The following is a 16546-nucleotide window of genomic DNA, read 5'->3' as shown; positions in this document are numbered from 1 at the left end:
AGAGTTAAGAAGAGTTCCGACCTTTTTTCTTTCTTGTTTCTTGGGAAAGAAGCGAACGAGTTGCAGAAGAAAAAAAAAAGAAAGTAAATCGTTTCAACCTTTTTTCGTTCTTCTTTCTGTTTTGAGAATAAGCCGTTTTGTTACGAGAAGAAACGCGATCACAACTTCGATGGAAGAAACTGACCTGAATAAAATAGAAATTAATTCCCAGAAAAAAAAAAAAAAAACTATAGACAATCTTTCACTTAATGATACCATTTGAACTGTGATGCGATTGAAAGAATGAAGAGTGTATAGACTAAGTTCAAGAAAATTCTGTCATTACCAAGCAGCAGAGAGCTTTATGTTGCAAGTGATTTTTCCAAGTGGTGACTAGAAATAATAAAACACTTATCTTTTGCCGATTGTGTTTTTTTTACCAACAATCTCCCAAAGCTCATTACTTATTTAGTCTCTTTCTCCTTAGTAAACTCTCTCCAAATAAAAACCTTGAAGAAACCTCAGCAAACGTCTCCCTTGTGTTTTTCAGGGATGAAAAGTTTTATTCATCTAAACAATTAAACAGAAGAGATGATTGCGACCACCCATAAAACATGAACAGGGTTTTACGTTGTGAGTGAAACAGTCGTATTTGTGAATGATTTTTTCCAAGGTAGCAACTAAAAATAACAAAACGCTTATCTTTTGCTGGTTGTATATTTTTTTTCACCAACAATCTTCTGAAGCTCATTACTCGGTGAAAAATGTTTTTTCAACTTTTTTCAAATTATTTTTAACAATAAAACATTTAATAGAATAACAGACTCTTTCTTTTTAACAAATGCTGTTCAAAAAACATCTGCAGAAATTTAACTGTTTATACGTTCAAATCTCAACATAAAATTCGGTGCATATTTCAAATTACAATTATTAAAAAAAAATAAATAAATAAAATACAGAAAAATCTTTATGTACATACTTATCACGGAACGAAGCTGTCATATTCTAAAAATCACGTGGGTTTGGCTAGTAACTTTTCTATTTGGCTAGTAAAACAAAATATTCAGTTGTCAAAGGTCAACTGAAGATAAATTTGTTCGTAGAGACCTGCATGTGTATACAGCGTGATAATATATGAAAGCAAAACTTGGCTAGTGAGGGTTGAGGACATGTGTTGCATGGAGAAAAACCATACAAAAACAACAGGATCCAGAGAAAGAATATTTGGACTATTAAAGTTATCAAAAAATTTTTTTTTTTTTACCTTTGTGATACTATTGGAGCATGGAGAACTTGGTGCTAGTTGCATAGATGTTGGGATACCTTTTTTTTTTTTTTTTTAACAAGGGACTCTCCATTGATCAAGGCCTTAAGGTCACTCGAGGATAAGGATTAATCACCGAGACAACAGTATAGTGATCGTTACTGGTGGAAATTGGGTAGAATTAGATTATTTAAGGGGATGGCTCAACAAGAACTTGATTACATTGGACTTGAAGATGACCATGTTTTAGTTGGAATGCAGGCCAGTGAAATTGAGTTGTACAGATAGGCAGTTCTAGGAAAGAAGTTTTATTCATCGAATTTGTGTTTAGATTTAAGCAAAGATAGAGAGTAGGGGAAAATCGCTGATAGCGATTGTAGCTAGACCATTGCTTTTTGTGAAAGTTTGGCGGGGGGGGGATTAAAGCTCAGACGAGCACTTACTATGAAACTAAGACAACAGAGTAGAGAGAGACTCGCAACGTCACTTCTGCGTGAAAGAGGTTGCAGGAAAGAGAGAAGGGCATCACCTACTAGGTTTTGTTGTCGATTTTGAAATCTGTCTAAGCAGGATAGGATGCCCTGATGTGACAACAGTATTCCATTTTAGGGCGTATTTGGCTCTTATATAGATAGAGGATTGTATCGGGAATGAGCAGTCAAATGAGGCAACCATTTTTCCAGCAACACTGGCACCAGATTTGATGCAAGTCTTCTATTTCAGGTCAAGAGTGAAGGTCAGACTTAGAAGCTGGTCCAAGCAGGGAACGTTTTTGAGATGAGAGCCATTCATATCAATTGGGGTCAAATGGAGATCAGAGCATTTATAGTGAAAACATAGTTTGGTTTTCGATGCTTTAAAATTAACCATTACACAACATACTCAAGGTCGGAGAGGAGACACTCAGAGAAATCTGGGTCGTTGTTGACCTTTGAAGTGTTGTCATAGATTGTAGTGTTTTCTGAATATATGTTAACAAATGAACTTAGAATTTGATTTGGAAGATCATTGATTAAGATAAGGATGAGAGTTGGGTCCTTGAGGCATGCCAGCATTGATACTTTGAGGTTTGGACTTCTACTTGCATAAACCCATTGGTGAGAAAAAATTGGATAGTTGAGAAGATATTTCTAGATATGGAATATCTGGAAATCTTGCAAAGTAGACCCTTATGCCAAACCCTCTTCAATGCTTTTGATATGTCAAAAGTTATTGCTCATGAGGAAATCATCAATAGATTCACTGATTGTTACAGTCAATACATCAGCTATAGATCTTGCAGGAGGGAAACCATATTGCTTGTCATCCAGTAGGTGGTTTTTGCTGAAGTGGTTTACAATTTCTCGATTTATTATGGATTCAAGCAACACTACTCATGACACACAGAACTTGAATGCCTACTAGACACTGTCCTCGAGTGTCTAAGGTCTCTCTGTACAGAGGTTTGTCAGAACAATCTGGCATGAGGATACTTTTCCATAGAAGTAAACCCTAACCAAATATTCAAAATCACATAGTATTCGCTGCCCAAATAAGATCTCCTCGCTATGGCTAACCCATATTAGCTTTTACGAGGAATGGTGCACCTTCTCCAAGTGATGTTACCTCAAGTAACAGCACGAAACTGGATACTCCACCAGACTAGATAAATTCTTGTCCTGGAATTCAGTAAGACCAAGAGACCAAAATAAAAGATATAATACAATATATGAAAATGGTTAATTGGGGAGAGGAAAAATTATTTTCTCAACTTCTTTATTAACTCAGTGTTTGAGAAATAAAGAACTTAAGTGGAACATTCGAATATCTATGTATCTCATATAGAGTTCAAGTGTTAGCCCCAGGTTGTGGGCCCCTTGATTTCTGAGAACTTCAACTGAAGTAAAATAAAACAAAAAGACTAATTAGTCTGTACTGAGATGCAGAAGACTAATCTCCAGTATTTTTAAATATCGGGCGAATTAATGTTTTCTAAGGTGCTGGAAAGCATTTCTCCTTTAAGCATCACTTGAACAGCTTTGCAAGAATGAGTACTAGTTCCAGTTGCAGAGAGTTTGATGTAAAGTTTTTGGCAAAGAGATTGGCTTTGTCAGATGCTGACGAAATTACTTCAGGCTCATTGATGATGCTCAAGATAGAATACTCACACCTTGTTTATTATTGAATTAACGTTTAAAATTCAGAAGTCAAGTATCATGGTTTAATTGTGCCCTTAACAGAAACATTCATTTCAAACATGCCCCTATCTTATCAAAGAACCTACTGTTGTATTTTATATGCCAGGCCTATCTGTTTGTGTGGTCATATAACTTCTTAAATGCACTTGTAATGTTAGGCTGTATAAGGGTGTTAATTAAGCTGTATAAAAGTGTTAACTTTGTTCAAAATCAGTTTGTTCCTTTTTTAATTGGATTTTTCAATTATTAATTTTTGATATTTATAAGAGGCATTCCGATACATAACCTATCCCAGACAGCTGTAATATATATGCTTGTGTGAAATTTCATAAAAATCGGCCCAGCCATTTCGGAGTCCATAGGGAACAAACTCACATGCAAAGTGCCTTTTATATATAGACTGGGGGAGGTACCCGGCGTTGCCTGGGTGTTTGGAGGTGGGTGTGGCTTTGGGTAAATCAATTTGGGGATGGGGGGGGTTAAAATATTAAAAAAAAAGTTTTGGTAGGTGAGTATGAGGATCGAACCCAAACCCTTGAGGCAAAGTTGGAAATTAAAGTGTGAAACAAAAACGTATGACGTTAACCATTGGGCCACCACGACATATAACGGAGACACTTTTGAATTTATTTATTTAACTATTAAAAACAGGTGCCCGCATTAAAAGTTAACTCTGCTGCTTCGATTTGACCTAATTAAGAAGGTCAAATAGAAGTAACGCAGTTAACTTTTGCTGCGAGGCCGCGTTTGGGTTTGTTTACCCAAATTTGACTATTCTTTTCCCCAACAGATGTTGGGGAGGGGGAAACCGGCTCCCAATTGTCCAGATTGAATAGCAATTGTCTGATATACAACATTGATCAAAGCTGATTGCTTCTGGCCGTTTCCCGGCGCGATGCGGAGAACGCTCCCTAAGCTTTGAATTAGTTTCGCTTTTTATACGAAAAAGCCGAATCAACACGCGAGAAGCCAAAATAGCAATAATTTTGTAAAAGTCGATGTAACTAAATCTATACGCTACATGCTTTCCCAAATCCTAGATATTATTATCTACGGCCTATATAAACACTTGTAAGCGATTGTAAACCCCCCCCCGGGACGGTGTGCGAGAAAAGCCTTTGCGAGACATACACAAAATGGTCACACACATTTTGCCTTTTATATATAGAGATATTCTTTGAAATTGAAAAATGCACTTACTCGTTAGATGAACGTTCAGTTTTCTTATCCGCCGTTTTGGAAGGAGGACTGGAGTTTTTCTTTTCTTTATCATTTGTCACAGATTTCTTTTCTGTATTCGAACTGGTCGATTTCGGACCTAGAAAATAAGCAGGAAATTCTGTATTTAAAAAAAAAAGAAAGCTAAGATTATACTAAACATAACTGCATAGTGTTTGCCTTTCATAAAAAAAAAAAATTCAGACCGAAGCGCCACGCAAAGCAAGAAGCCACTTGATGTAAGGAGCTAAAAATAGACAAAAAAAAAAAAAAACTACTTCAAGGTAAAAAAATTGGTCAACCATAGGCATTAGATGGAATAGATTTTGAATCAGAAAACAGCAATTCTTCCCCCTTTGTCAATGTGAGAACCATAGAAAAAGATAAGGGAAGAAAGAGTTATGAATCTGTCAAAAGTAAACTCTTTTCTAGGCGATGTGAACTTGTATTTGCATATGTTCATGGCACAGGTTGTGATCATACGCTCATGATATTTGAATCCAGTGTGAATCATGTGCCTTCCAAACAAAATTATGAGTAACGTTTTATTTTAAGAGCTTTCAAATCACACTTGGTTTGTTTGCTAAATAACAGACTTCAATCAAAATTGAGTCCGATCAAATCTAAGTATTTGCCGATTAAAAAGTTCAGTCTGCTGACTCAAACACTAAATCCCCTTTTCTATTTTGTCTCAATATATATATATATATATATATATATATATATATATATACTAGCAAAAATACCCGTCATTGACTAGGTTCAAAAACAGCCTACAGAAAATGACATCTTTCCATTCTATGGAGGTCAGGTGCGAACGAACACCCCATAATTTTATTATACCATATTTCTTCAAACTGAAACATAATTATCAAAGTATACTTACGCAGATAGATATGAAAAGTCTTTGTGCCTATTTCCATTCTATGGAGGCCAGTCGCGAACGCAGACCCCACAATTTTTATTATACCATCCCTATTTAAGTTAAAACATACTTATTAAAGTATTCTTATGTACATCTATATTAAAAACACTTGTAAACGTTTTTTTTTAATTTTTTAATTTTTTATTTCCATACTTTGCGGACCAGGCGCGAATTTTAATGAACCACCGTTCTGCAGGATCAAACATACCCATTCCTGTGTCTCAATACATTTTCTATCATTATATGTAATCAGTTTTTTAAAATAGTCAACCATATAGGAGCCTATTTGTGACCAGAGACACACACACATTCAGTTTTATATTATAGACTAGCGAGGTGTTTCGAGGTGTGTGTGCTCTTAAATAAAAAAGAAACCGGGGGGGGGGGGGAGTTTTGGTAAGTTGGTAGGATTGAACCCGAAGCCCTGAGGCGAAGTTGGAAAATAAAATGTGAAAAAAACATGAAGCGTTCGGCCAGCCAGAATAAGTTACTGAAAGTTGTTTGAATTTATTTAAGTAAGAACAAAATTGACAGGTGTCCGCACGTTTGTGCGAGCGTTACGACAACGGCGTAAGCAATAGCTATTCAGTAGTTGTTTTTAATGAGGTCAATGACCAGGTTTGTTTGTTATAAGCGAAGTAAAAAAAGAAAACATAAAAACGAACATTAAAACTTAAACGGGGAGGGGGGCAATCAAAACATTGAAAAAAAAAAAAACACAAAAAACTAACGTAAGGCAAACGAACGATGTTAAATGTAAAAATCTGAAAAACAAAAACAAAAAAGAAAACAGAAAAACGAACATTAAAAAAAAAAAACATGTGAAAAATGGCTTAAATAAGCCTGTTTCGATATTAAAATTTTTAAAATCGGTGGGTACCCGGGTGTTTTTGGGTGTGTGGTTGGGGGTGGATAAGCGAAGTAAAAAAAAAAAAAAAAACAGAAAAACGAACATTACGTGAAAAACGGCTTAAATAACACTGGTTCAATATTTAAATTTAAAAAAATCAAAAAAAAAAAAATAAAAGCATCTCACACTACGATTCGAACCCAAAACGTTTAGATAATGACCCAACACGCTAACACAACGTACATGAAATTTAGTCAGTTCTTCAACTATTTAAAGTAAATCAGGTCATGACGTCATCTGACGCATGCGTAGAACCGTTATTATTTTTCAGCACATATAAATTTTCAGCTTTTTATTATTATTTTTAATTACATATCAATTGTTTACTTATAATTTTTAATTATGGTACATATAAATTGTCAGCTTTTTTATTATGTTTCAGTAAATATCAATTATTTTCTTTTTATTATTATTTTTTGGTACATATAAATTGTCAGCTTTTTATTATTTGGTTCGATTCTCATACTTACCTACCAAAACATTTTTTTTTATTTAACACCCCCCCCCCCACCGGAGTTTTGATTTACCTCAAGACACCCGGGCATCGCCGGGTACCCCCCGCTAGTATTTAATAAAAGGAAACAACTTTCTAATTTACAAAAGGTAAAATGTGTGTTAGTTTCTATGTGCGTGTGTTTGTATGTCCGGTAAAAACTTTTCACAGACACATCGGACTGTGTCAACATTCGTATCATTAGAAAGATCAAGATCTCAGGCGAAAAATACATAAAAATTGGCGAAAAGATTAATTCTGTCTGGGTGAACTGGGTCATTTCTTGCAAGGAGGGGGTCGCTTTTTGCATCAAGATTTTTGCATATGCCTAGCAATCTGAATGTACGTTTAAAAAAAAATATTATTTTGATCTGCCATGATGTCATAAGTCGTCATGTCTAGCGCATTAGCTTTTTTTCAACCCCTTTTCCTCTTTTGTATTAACGGTCAAGCCTGCCTACTGCAGCTAATTTTTTTTTTTTTGCGATTGCACAAGCACTTGCTGCTATTTTGATTGAAGAAAAGTTGCTTTTTTTTTTTTTAGAGCTGGGGGTTGTTCAATATCCTTGCTTTACCACCTTACTCCATCCGGTCGACGTCTGATACCCCCACTAGTATTTAATAAATGCAGACAACTCAATTCAGATTACTGAAATTTTAAAATCAGCCTTGTAATATAATATTAATTGCAAGAAATTATAAAAAATGGTTTTCTATATTAAAAAAAATGCTTGATTAATTTACGTGATTTTTGGAATATGAGTTTTGTTCTGTGGCAGGTACGTACATCATAAAGATTTTTCTGCATTTTTGTTCTTTTTAATTAGATTGAATTCTGGCTAAGGACCAGAGGTTTTGTCTGTCCATCCTGTCCATCACACGTCAGTTTTAAAAAGCAATTTTATCAATAAAGCTCAGATTGAATTGACACACCTTGTCTAACTTAAAAAAAAAAAAAGTTTTTTGAATCAGAACAAATCAATTTTTATTAAATTAAATCTAAAATGAGAAATACAAGCCGCATATTAATTACCCAGGGTAATTAAATTCCGAATCAGAATTCGGTCAGATATTTGTTATTGCTTAAAATGTCATGGAAAACATGTTTTACTTTGATATCATGGGTTACCTCCCTTATCCAACATGGCCTCACCTTGTATGGACTAAGTTTCTAGTCTAAAACACGAAAACTACTTATGACATGACCCAATCAAAATGATCTACCACCTACTAAAATGGGACGGGGGCAGGGGTTTACGTTGTTAGTGAAGCAGTCACATTTGTGAGTGTTTTTTTGTTTTTTGCGACTAGAAATAATAATACGCTTATCTTTTTGGTGACTGTTTTATTTCACCAACAATATTCCAAAGCTCATTATTTAGTGAAAAAATCTTTTCAGCCCTTTTTTTTTTTTTTAAATAAACTGAGCAAAGTCAAATTATTTAAACAATAAAAGGTTTAATAGAATAACATATTCTTTTTTTTTTAAAAAAAGGCTGTTTAAGAAACATCTGAAGAAATTCAAATGTTTATACGTTCAAGCCTCAACATAAAATTCAGTATATATTTAGAATAACACTTAGTTTGAAATAAATATAGTAAAATCTTTATGATGTACATACTGGTCACGGAACGAAGATGTCATATTCCAAAAATCATGCGTTTCACTAGTAAACTTTTTTATTTGGCTAGTAAACGAAAATTATGGTCAACTAAGGATAAATTTTTTTATAGAGCCTTGGAGAGGTGCTAAAAATGAGAGAAGACTTTTTCTGATAAATAAAAATTGAAATTAAAGAATATTTTTGGACATTTTTTTTTATAACTGAGAAATTTTTAGCAATTGTATAACTTCAAAATTCTAATGCATTTTATTATGTAAAAAAAAAAAAAGCCGCTATGACAATTTGACTGTACAGAGAAAAAAATATATAATTTTTATAATTTCTTATAAATAACTTTATCATTTATTAAATAAAAATATTTAATAAAAAAATGAGAACTATAAAAAAAAAATTAAACTATTTACTTATAATAAATGTAATTGCTATTGTTAATTTTCTGAGATTTTTTGACATGCATAGGTCAGATAGGTTGGCGCCAATGTTTTTTTGTGATCTAACAACAATGCCTTTGCAATCGACATAATGAGCACTTCTCGTTTAAAAGATATTGTTAAGTGTGAAAGTAAAAGAAAGCTAATAATATTGCAAACACTATCCATGTTTCGTGTCCAATGTTTTTTTTTTGTGACCCCCTCCCCAAACCCTTTTTGTAACCCTACCACTGATCTTAAATCAGATGGTCTAGCCCCCCCCCCATTCTGCAAAAAAAAAAAAAAACTATCTAACCTTAAGTAAAACCACATGTAACCACTTAAAAAAAAAAAAATAAAGACATGCATACACACTAAAATAAAAAGAATTTATGTCCCATAGCAAAATTTAATTTAAAAAAAAAAAGAAAAAATGGTTTACTGTCCTATAAAGCTGAAATGGTCCGGAAATAGAGGATCATTTTATATTACATTTAGATGTGAAATTGATCCCCGCCCCTTGCTATACATTCGAAAATCATTGGAGTTTTTCTTCTTTCAGTCCAACTAGTGAGGGTATCCAGCATTGCACGGGTGTTTGTAAGAAGGTTGGCTTGAAAATAAATATTAAAAAAAAAACGGAAAAACAGTGAAAAAAAGTTTTTTTGTAGGTGGGGGGGGGGGGGGGGTTAGATCCAAACCCTATGTTAAACTTCTTTTAAAAAAATCGGAAAAAAAAAAAATAAAACAGCGAATATGATGTAAAAAGAAGAAAAAGCAAAATAAAAAAGTTTTGGTAGGTAGGTAGGATCGAACCCGGAACGTTGAGGCGAAAAACTTGATAAGTTACTGCTCTCCCACGAAAGGAAAGTAACTGAAACGAACTTCATTTGAACATTTTAAACGCACAAGTGGCAGGTGCACAGCAAATTTAATTAGGTCAAAGGAAATTAAATTCCGCACTTAATTTTAACTGCGGGATAGTTTTTTTGGTTTGTTTTTTTACCCAACTTTGTCTGGTTTTGTTTCCCCAACGTGTTGGGGAAAACCAGCTCCCCTTTTATTAGGGGAGTGCCAAATGAAAGCAATTGTCTGATATGACGGTTTTCATTGACATTGACCAAACGTCCATTGCTTTCTGGACGCTTCCGGTCCCGTAGGCCGAGAACTACACCTTAGTTGCATATCGGTTTTGTTTTTATATGAAAAGGTCGAATCAACACGATGGGGCTGAAATAGTAAGAATTGTGTAAAAGTCGACGTAAATAAATCTAGACGCGACGCATGTTCGCAAATCCTAGATATTATTATCTAGGGGATATATAAACAAGTCTAAGACATAGTAAACCCCCCCCCCCGGAATAGCGCAAATTTTATAATACTCGATCAAAATAAATCTAGAGACGACGTCCTTCTGTAAATCGTAGATATTATGATCTAGGTATATAAAAAGTTCTAAAACATAGTAAACCCCCCCCCCACCCCTCTGAGAAGCCCGGCAGAAAAAACCTTTGTTGGACATACAAAAATGTGCATGCCGCATTTGCTTTTTATATATATAGACTAGCGAGGGGTACCCGGCGTTGCCCGGGTGTTTGGAGGTGTGTGTGGAAACTCCAGGGGTAGGGGGGGTTAAAAAAAAAATGTTTTGGTAGCTAAGTATGAGGATCGAACCCGAACCCTTGAGGCAAAGTTGTAAATTAAAGTGTGAAAAAAAAAACGTGCGACGATTGCCCCACCGCGAGATGCTAACGGAAACACGTTTGAATTTATTAAATTACTTGGATTTGGCAGGTGCCCATTTTAATGAGTTAATGTGGTCAAGTTTGACCGCGGGATTTTTATTTTCCCAAGATGTTATAGGAAAAGGACTAACCCACATGCGGCGAGCGACAAATGTTGAATATTTATCTTCCCGAAATCGAGCAAATTAAATAGACAGGCGAGCTTCGTTGTTAACTGTGAGAAATTACGATTTATATGTGATATAAAAAGTTTTAAAAAGTTGTGAAGCGACCGACCGCTTCTCTGAAAAAAGCCTTTTGTAGACACACAGAAAAAGCGAATACACATACATACATACATACACACATACATATACATACACACATACATACATATACACATACATACATACATACATACATACATACATACACACACACATACATACAGACATACATATACATACACACATACATACATACATACATACATATACATACAAACATACATACATACATACACACATATACATACACACACACATACACACACATACATACATACAAACATGCATTTTCGCTTTTATATTTATAGATGTTTCAGACTTCTTACATAAAAATAAAATCTCATTTTCTTTTAAGAATGGATCTTTTTTCATAATGAAAGTATCGACTGATATGACTTGCCTTCATTTTTCTTTTAAATACATTAGATTTTGTCAACGTAAGCATTTTTGTGTAAAAACAAATAAATGTTAAGGTTTTTTTTAAGAAATAAGCAAAACAAAAAAAAAAAAAAAAATGTCTGTTAAAAAAAGAAAAACTCAATGCACATGCGATGGATCATTCTTTGATTAAAAAAAAAAAAAAAAAAAAGTTGATTTGAGGCAAGAGACAAACAAAAATCAAGCAGAGACAGAAAAGAAAGAGAAAGAAAAAAAACAGAATAAAACAAACAAATGATGAAAAGATAAGACATCGTGTTTGCAAAAAATCTTTTTTGAATTAAAAAAAAAAAAAAAATGGAATTTCATTTTTTTTAATTTAAAAAAAAAAAAAAAAAAAAAAGTAGAAGTTTCATTACATCTGAAAACTTAATATGATCCGTAGACCTTTTCGAAACAAACACTGGTGCTTGTGCAGTATGAGATTTTAAATAAATGTATTTTTAGATAAAAACATGATTACATACTTCCATTAGGAAAACTTTTTAAAAATTACGGAAAATGGTTGAATAGAAAAATACTGACAAGTAAAAATAATATTTATCAGGTTTGAGTCTTATTGTTGAAGAGTTCTTAAAATCCAGGGGAAGCAACTGCAGTCTATAACCCTTACTCTGAGGTCGCCTTCTACCTCCCTCCCCTTTTTTGTTTTTTGATGTTTTATTTATTTTTTCCCCCAATACCTGATAAGAATCCACCCCAATCCCCACTAGGGATCCCCCCCCCCCGCTTGGTTTCAGTGCCCCGGTAAACAGTAGGCAATCTAACTACTTAGATTAGCTCAGGGAAGGACCTTACTAACAACGCACTAGGCATTTTTATTGGATCATTTTTTTCTAGGTTGTTTTCCCCACTCCCCAACACGAACTATTTGTTACCAAATTAAGAACTTTTATTTTTCTAATGAATTTTTTTCACACATACACATTTATGTTTAAAAAAAAAAAAAAATTGCACACACACAGAAATTGTAAATATATGCTTTTGGCTAAAACACTAGGGATTCATTAGTTAGTTTAGATTCCACAAAGTGAATGAGGTATTGTGGTAAATGTTGCCAGTCAAGAGTAAGTCGCCAAAGACTCCATTTTTACTTTAGTTACAAAGACCCTGCAACACTCCCCTCCCCAGACCTTATGCCTAAATTTGTTTTGTCTTTTGGAGATTTTACTTTTTAAATTTTTTAACTTATATTGAAATTTTTTGAATTGTAATTTTTCTTTAAATGGAATAAATTAAATATCAAGATCAAAGTGTAGTATCTGTTCTTACTACATGCTGTACTTGTTTGTAACTTTGTGATATAAAGTGGGGATCACTTTTCTGTATTAATTTAATGTAAAATGATCACCCACTTTACGACCGGTCAGTCTCAAAGCCATTCAAGTCATTCTCCAGATCATTCAAGTTGTTTTTGAAGGATTCCAGTTATTTTTTAAGCATTCAAGTAATTCTTAAGTTCATTCAATTCATTCTTAAGTTCATTAAAGTCATTCTAAGTCATTTACTTTTTATTTAAGTCATTTCAGCCCATTTTTCAGTCATTTTAGTTTATCTTTAAGAATTTCATGTCAATCCTACATTCACGCATTCATTCATTACACGAGACCAAGCGATTAATGGCTATCGGCCTTGTTATAAAGAAAATTATTTTTAAGCGATTGGTAGAAAATACATCATGCAAGTTTGAATTATTGAGTTATCTCCCTTTATTTTTGTTTTGTTTAGATTATTTTCAAAATGGCAAACAAGACAGTTTTCATTCTTTTTGTGAACTGTTATCCTCATCTTCATAATCATTATTCTTTCACCATGTTTCGGCAGACTCATCCTTTGGCCTTCTCAGATAGGAATTCTGAGTCTCATAACTCATCCTCAGTAATTACTGCCTTCCATAGTTGTCGTCTCGCTACATTTTAGTCAACTAATCCTCTGGCCTGATATGAATTATTGCACAGTAAAAATAATTAAATAAAACATAAATAAAAATAAAATAAAAATAAAATAATTAAATTAAAAAAAAATCATTTTTCTTATTTTGAATTATTTAATTAAGTAAAAATTCCATTTTTTTTTTACGTGATTATTTCAGACTGATATAAATTATTGGAAAATAAAAATAATTAAATTAAAACAAACCATTTTTCTTATTTCGAATTATTTAATGAAGTAAAAAGTTCATTTCTTATTTGATTACTAAATTGAAAAAGTTATTCTAGCAAATTACCTAACAATTTAACAAACAAAAATATTGTAAATATTGCATTTTTTAACTTAAAAATACTATGAAAAGAATAGATTTTTAAATTCAGTAATCAAGTAAAAAGTTGAATTTTTACTTGATTAAATAATTCGAAATAAGAAAAATGATTTTTGTTTTAATTTAATTATTTTTACTGTGCTATAACTTATATCGGTTTGAAATTGGTTAAATATAAAAAAAAAAAGAAAGAAATTTTTGTTAATGTCCATTTTGTTAAAAGAAAAAAAAAAAAAAAAAATTCCAATGCTACAATTTCAGAAAAGGGCATGTGAGTGAGAAAAGTAAAAGTAAAATCAGGGAGACATCAGCTTCATGAGAACTTTACATTGAAGCACTTGTAAAACAAGCACAGGTATGCAACATTGCATCAATGGGGCAGAAGTTGGAGCTTGGTAGACAGTGTGGGACCTATTAGGGTAGAAACTTTTTTCTCGGATGTGGTAAGAGGAAGAGACTAGGGACCAGTCCAAGAGACCAGCCCAAATGTGATAACAATATTCCATGCATGGGCGAATGGTTGATTTATAAACATGCAGGATACTAACAGGTACAAGAAATTTTCTAGCATGTTAAAGGGAAGCCATCTTCTTTGCAGTATGTACTTGTTCCCATTCATGTAATCTGTGAAGGTTAGGATAGGAAGTTTGAATGTGGGACTTTTGGGTAGAGTGCTATGAGCTGTGGCAATTGAGGATTTAAAGTTGTAGAAATCTATATATATAAAACAGTGTATGTGTGTGTGTGTGTGTGTGTCTGTCTGTATAAATATTTAACTGTTAAACTACTGGCCGCATAACACTGAAATTAACAAGAAATAGTAATCATACACCAAGAATGGCTTATTACAAGTAAAATCGTTGTTTGGATGGATGAATAACGCGTACAGAAGTCGGCAAGTTGAAATGCAAAATGTTCATTTCAACTTGTCAAAAAAGTTGTATTATTTTGCTAAAAGTGGTTTAGTTTTAAAATTTTCATATTTGTCTGTCAAGTTAGCTCAAACAGTAATGAATGCTGCTGGATTGCTAAATGAGAGAATGTGGGTAAAGCGCTAAACGTTTTGGTTTCGATTCTAGCTGATGGCACTCAAGTCATTTTTTTCTTTTTAACTTTTGAAATCAGTACTACGTATTAGGTACAATATAATAATCAATAGAGAATTGGCTCTGTAATAATAAATACAAAATCAAGAATTAAAATATATTTAAGCATATTTTACGACTGGCAAGGTCGGGCACTTAAAAAAAAAAAAAAAGGGGGTACGTGTTGTACAGTTTAATCAAAACATTAAAAAATGAAAATATCTCAAAAGGTAATATTTGTATGAATATGTTATGGAACGAATTTCTCAAAAAAAAAAATTTCACTTAATTTCATCAAGTAGTTTTCTTTTTACAGCGAAAAAACAATTTGCTATGATACTGAGCAAAAGATTTGATTTTTAGGAAGAAAAGCTAGTATTAAAAAGATGGGGAGGGAGTGTTGGCGCTTTAAATTAAGTTATCTCCCCGTCGCGTGTTCAAGAAATTCAAAGATAGCTGACTTCAACGCGCTCTCATAAAAACGTGTTTTTCCGCTATAAAAACAAAAAAAATACTTGATCAAATTAAGTGAAATTTTTTTTGGAGATCTTCAGTCTAAAACAGATATGTACCATATAACCTTTTCGTGATATTTTCATTTTTTAATGTCTTCATTAAATTGTACAATTACCATAATTGTACAATTACCAAAAATAGAAATGCTCCAAATTCGATAGAAATCATAAAAAGGCAAAAATTGTTAATAAATTATTAATCAATCTTAACTTACTAAAAAAGCTGTGCATGGCTTTTTGGGAACTTTCTTCTTCCTTTGCTTTTTCATTCTTCGGAGATTTCTCTTCAGATTTATTCTTTGGCTTTTCATTCTTCGGAGATTTCTTTTCTGTACTTTTCTCTATGTTTTCATTCTTCGGAGATTTCTTTTCTGTATTTTTCTCTGCTTTTTCATTCTTCGGAGATTTCTTTTCTGTATTTTTCTCCGCTTTTTCATTCTTTGGAGATTTTTTTTCTGTACTTTTTTTTGCGTTTTCATTCTTCGGAGATTTCTTTCCTGTATTTTTCTCTGTGTTTTCATTCTTTGGAGATTTCTTTTCTGTTTTGGTACCCAAAAGAAATGAGAAAAAAATTTTAATGGATTAATTTTGTTTTTTTAACATTCAAAATAATAAATAATACATATATATATATATATATATATAAGTGGAAATTCTTAATTAAATCATGTAGAATGACAACAAAATTTATTGTTTGATAAAGGAGTACAAATAATTTTTAAAGGAAAAAAAAAACTTTAATAATTATTTGTATTCCTTTATCAAACAATAAATTTTGTTGTCATTCTACATAATTTAATTCAGAATTTCCATTTATATTATTGTTCGATCTCACATATTGAGCTTGTGTGTCTAAAGACTTATTTGGTTTATCAAGTAAATAATTATTTAGTCTCTTTCTCCTTAGTAAACTCTCTCTCCAAATAAAAACCTTGAAGAAACCTCAGCAAACGTCTCCCTTGTGTCTTTCAGGGATGAAAATTTTTATTCATCTAAACAGTTAAACAGAAGAGACAATCGCAACCACCCATAAAACATGGTGAACAGGGCTTTACATTGTAAGTGAAACAGTCAAAATGCTTATCTTTTGGCAATTGTTTTGTTTGTTTTTTTTAATTACACTCTTCCAAAGCTCATTACTGAGTGAAAAATGTCTTTTCAACCTTTATAATTTTTGATAATAAAACGAGAAAAGTCAAATTATTTAAACAAACATTATACAAACAATATACTCTT

The 16546-nt window shown here is 32.6% G+C and overlaps 1 protein-coding gene across 1 annotated transcript in view; it reads right to left on the bottom strand.

Annotated features, from left to right (window-relative positions):
• Positions 1 to 16546, bottom strand: part of LOC145254777 (DNA ligase 1-like) — a 288066-nt gene that overhangs the window by 244944 nt on the left and 26576 nt on the right. Inside the window, exons 7-8 of the mRNA XM_080113551.1 lie at positions 15526 to 15849; positions 4621 to 4738 (exon numbers count right to left, since the gene is read on the bottom strand). Of these exons, the coding sequence (XP_079969677.1) occupies positions 4621 to 4738; positions 15526 to 15849 (442 nt within the window). The remainder of the gene's footprint in view (positions 1 to 4620; positions 4739 to 15525; positions 15850 to 16546) is intronic.

Source organism: Euprymna scolopes, chromosome 30, assembly GCF_053919585.1.
Source record: "Euprymna scolopes isolate OS-2025 chromosome 30, ASM5391958v1, whole genome shotgun sequence".
Classification (NCBI taxonomy): Eukaryota; Metazoa; Mollusca; class Cephalopoda; order Sepiida; family Sepiolidae; genus Euprymna; species Euprymna scolopes.
Note: the sequence above shows the minus strand (reverse complement) of the source record. Positions and strands in the feature narration are given on the sequence as shown.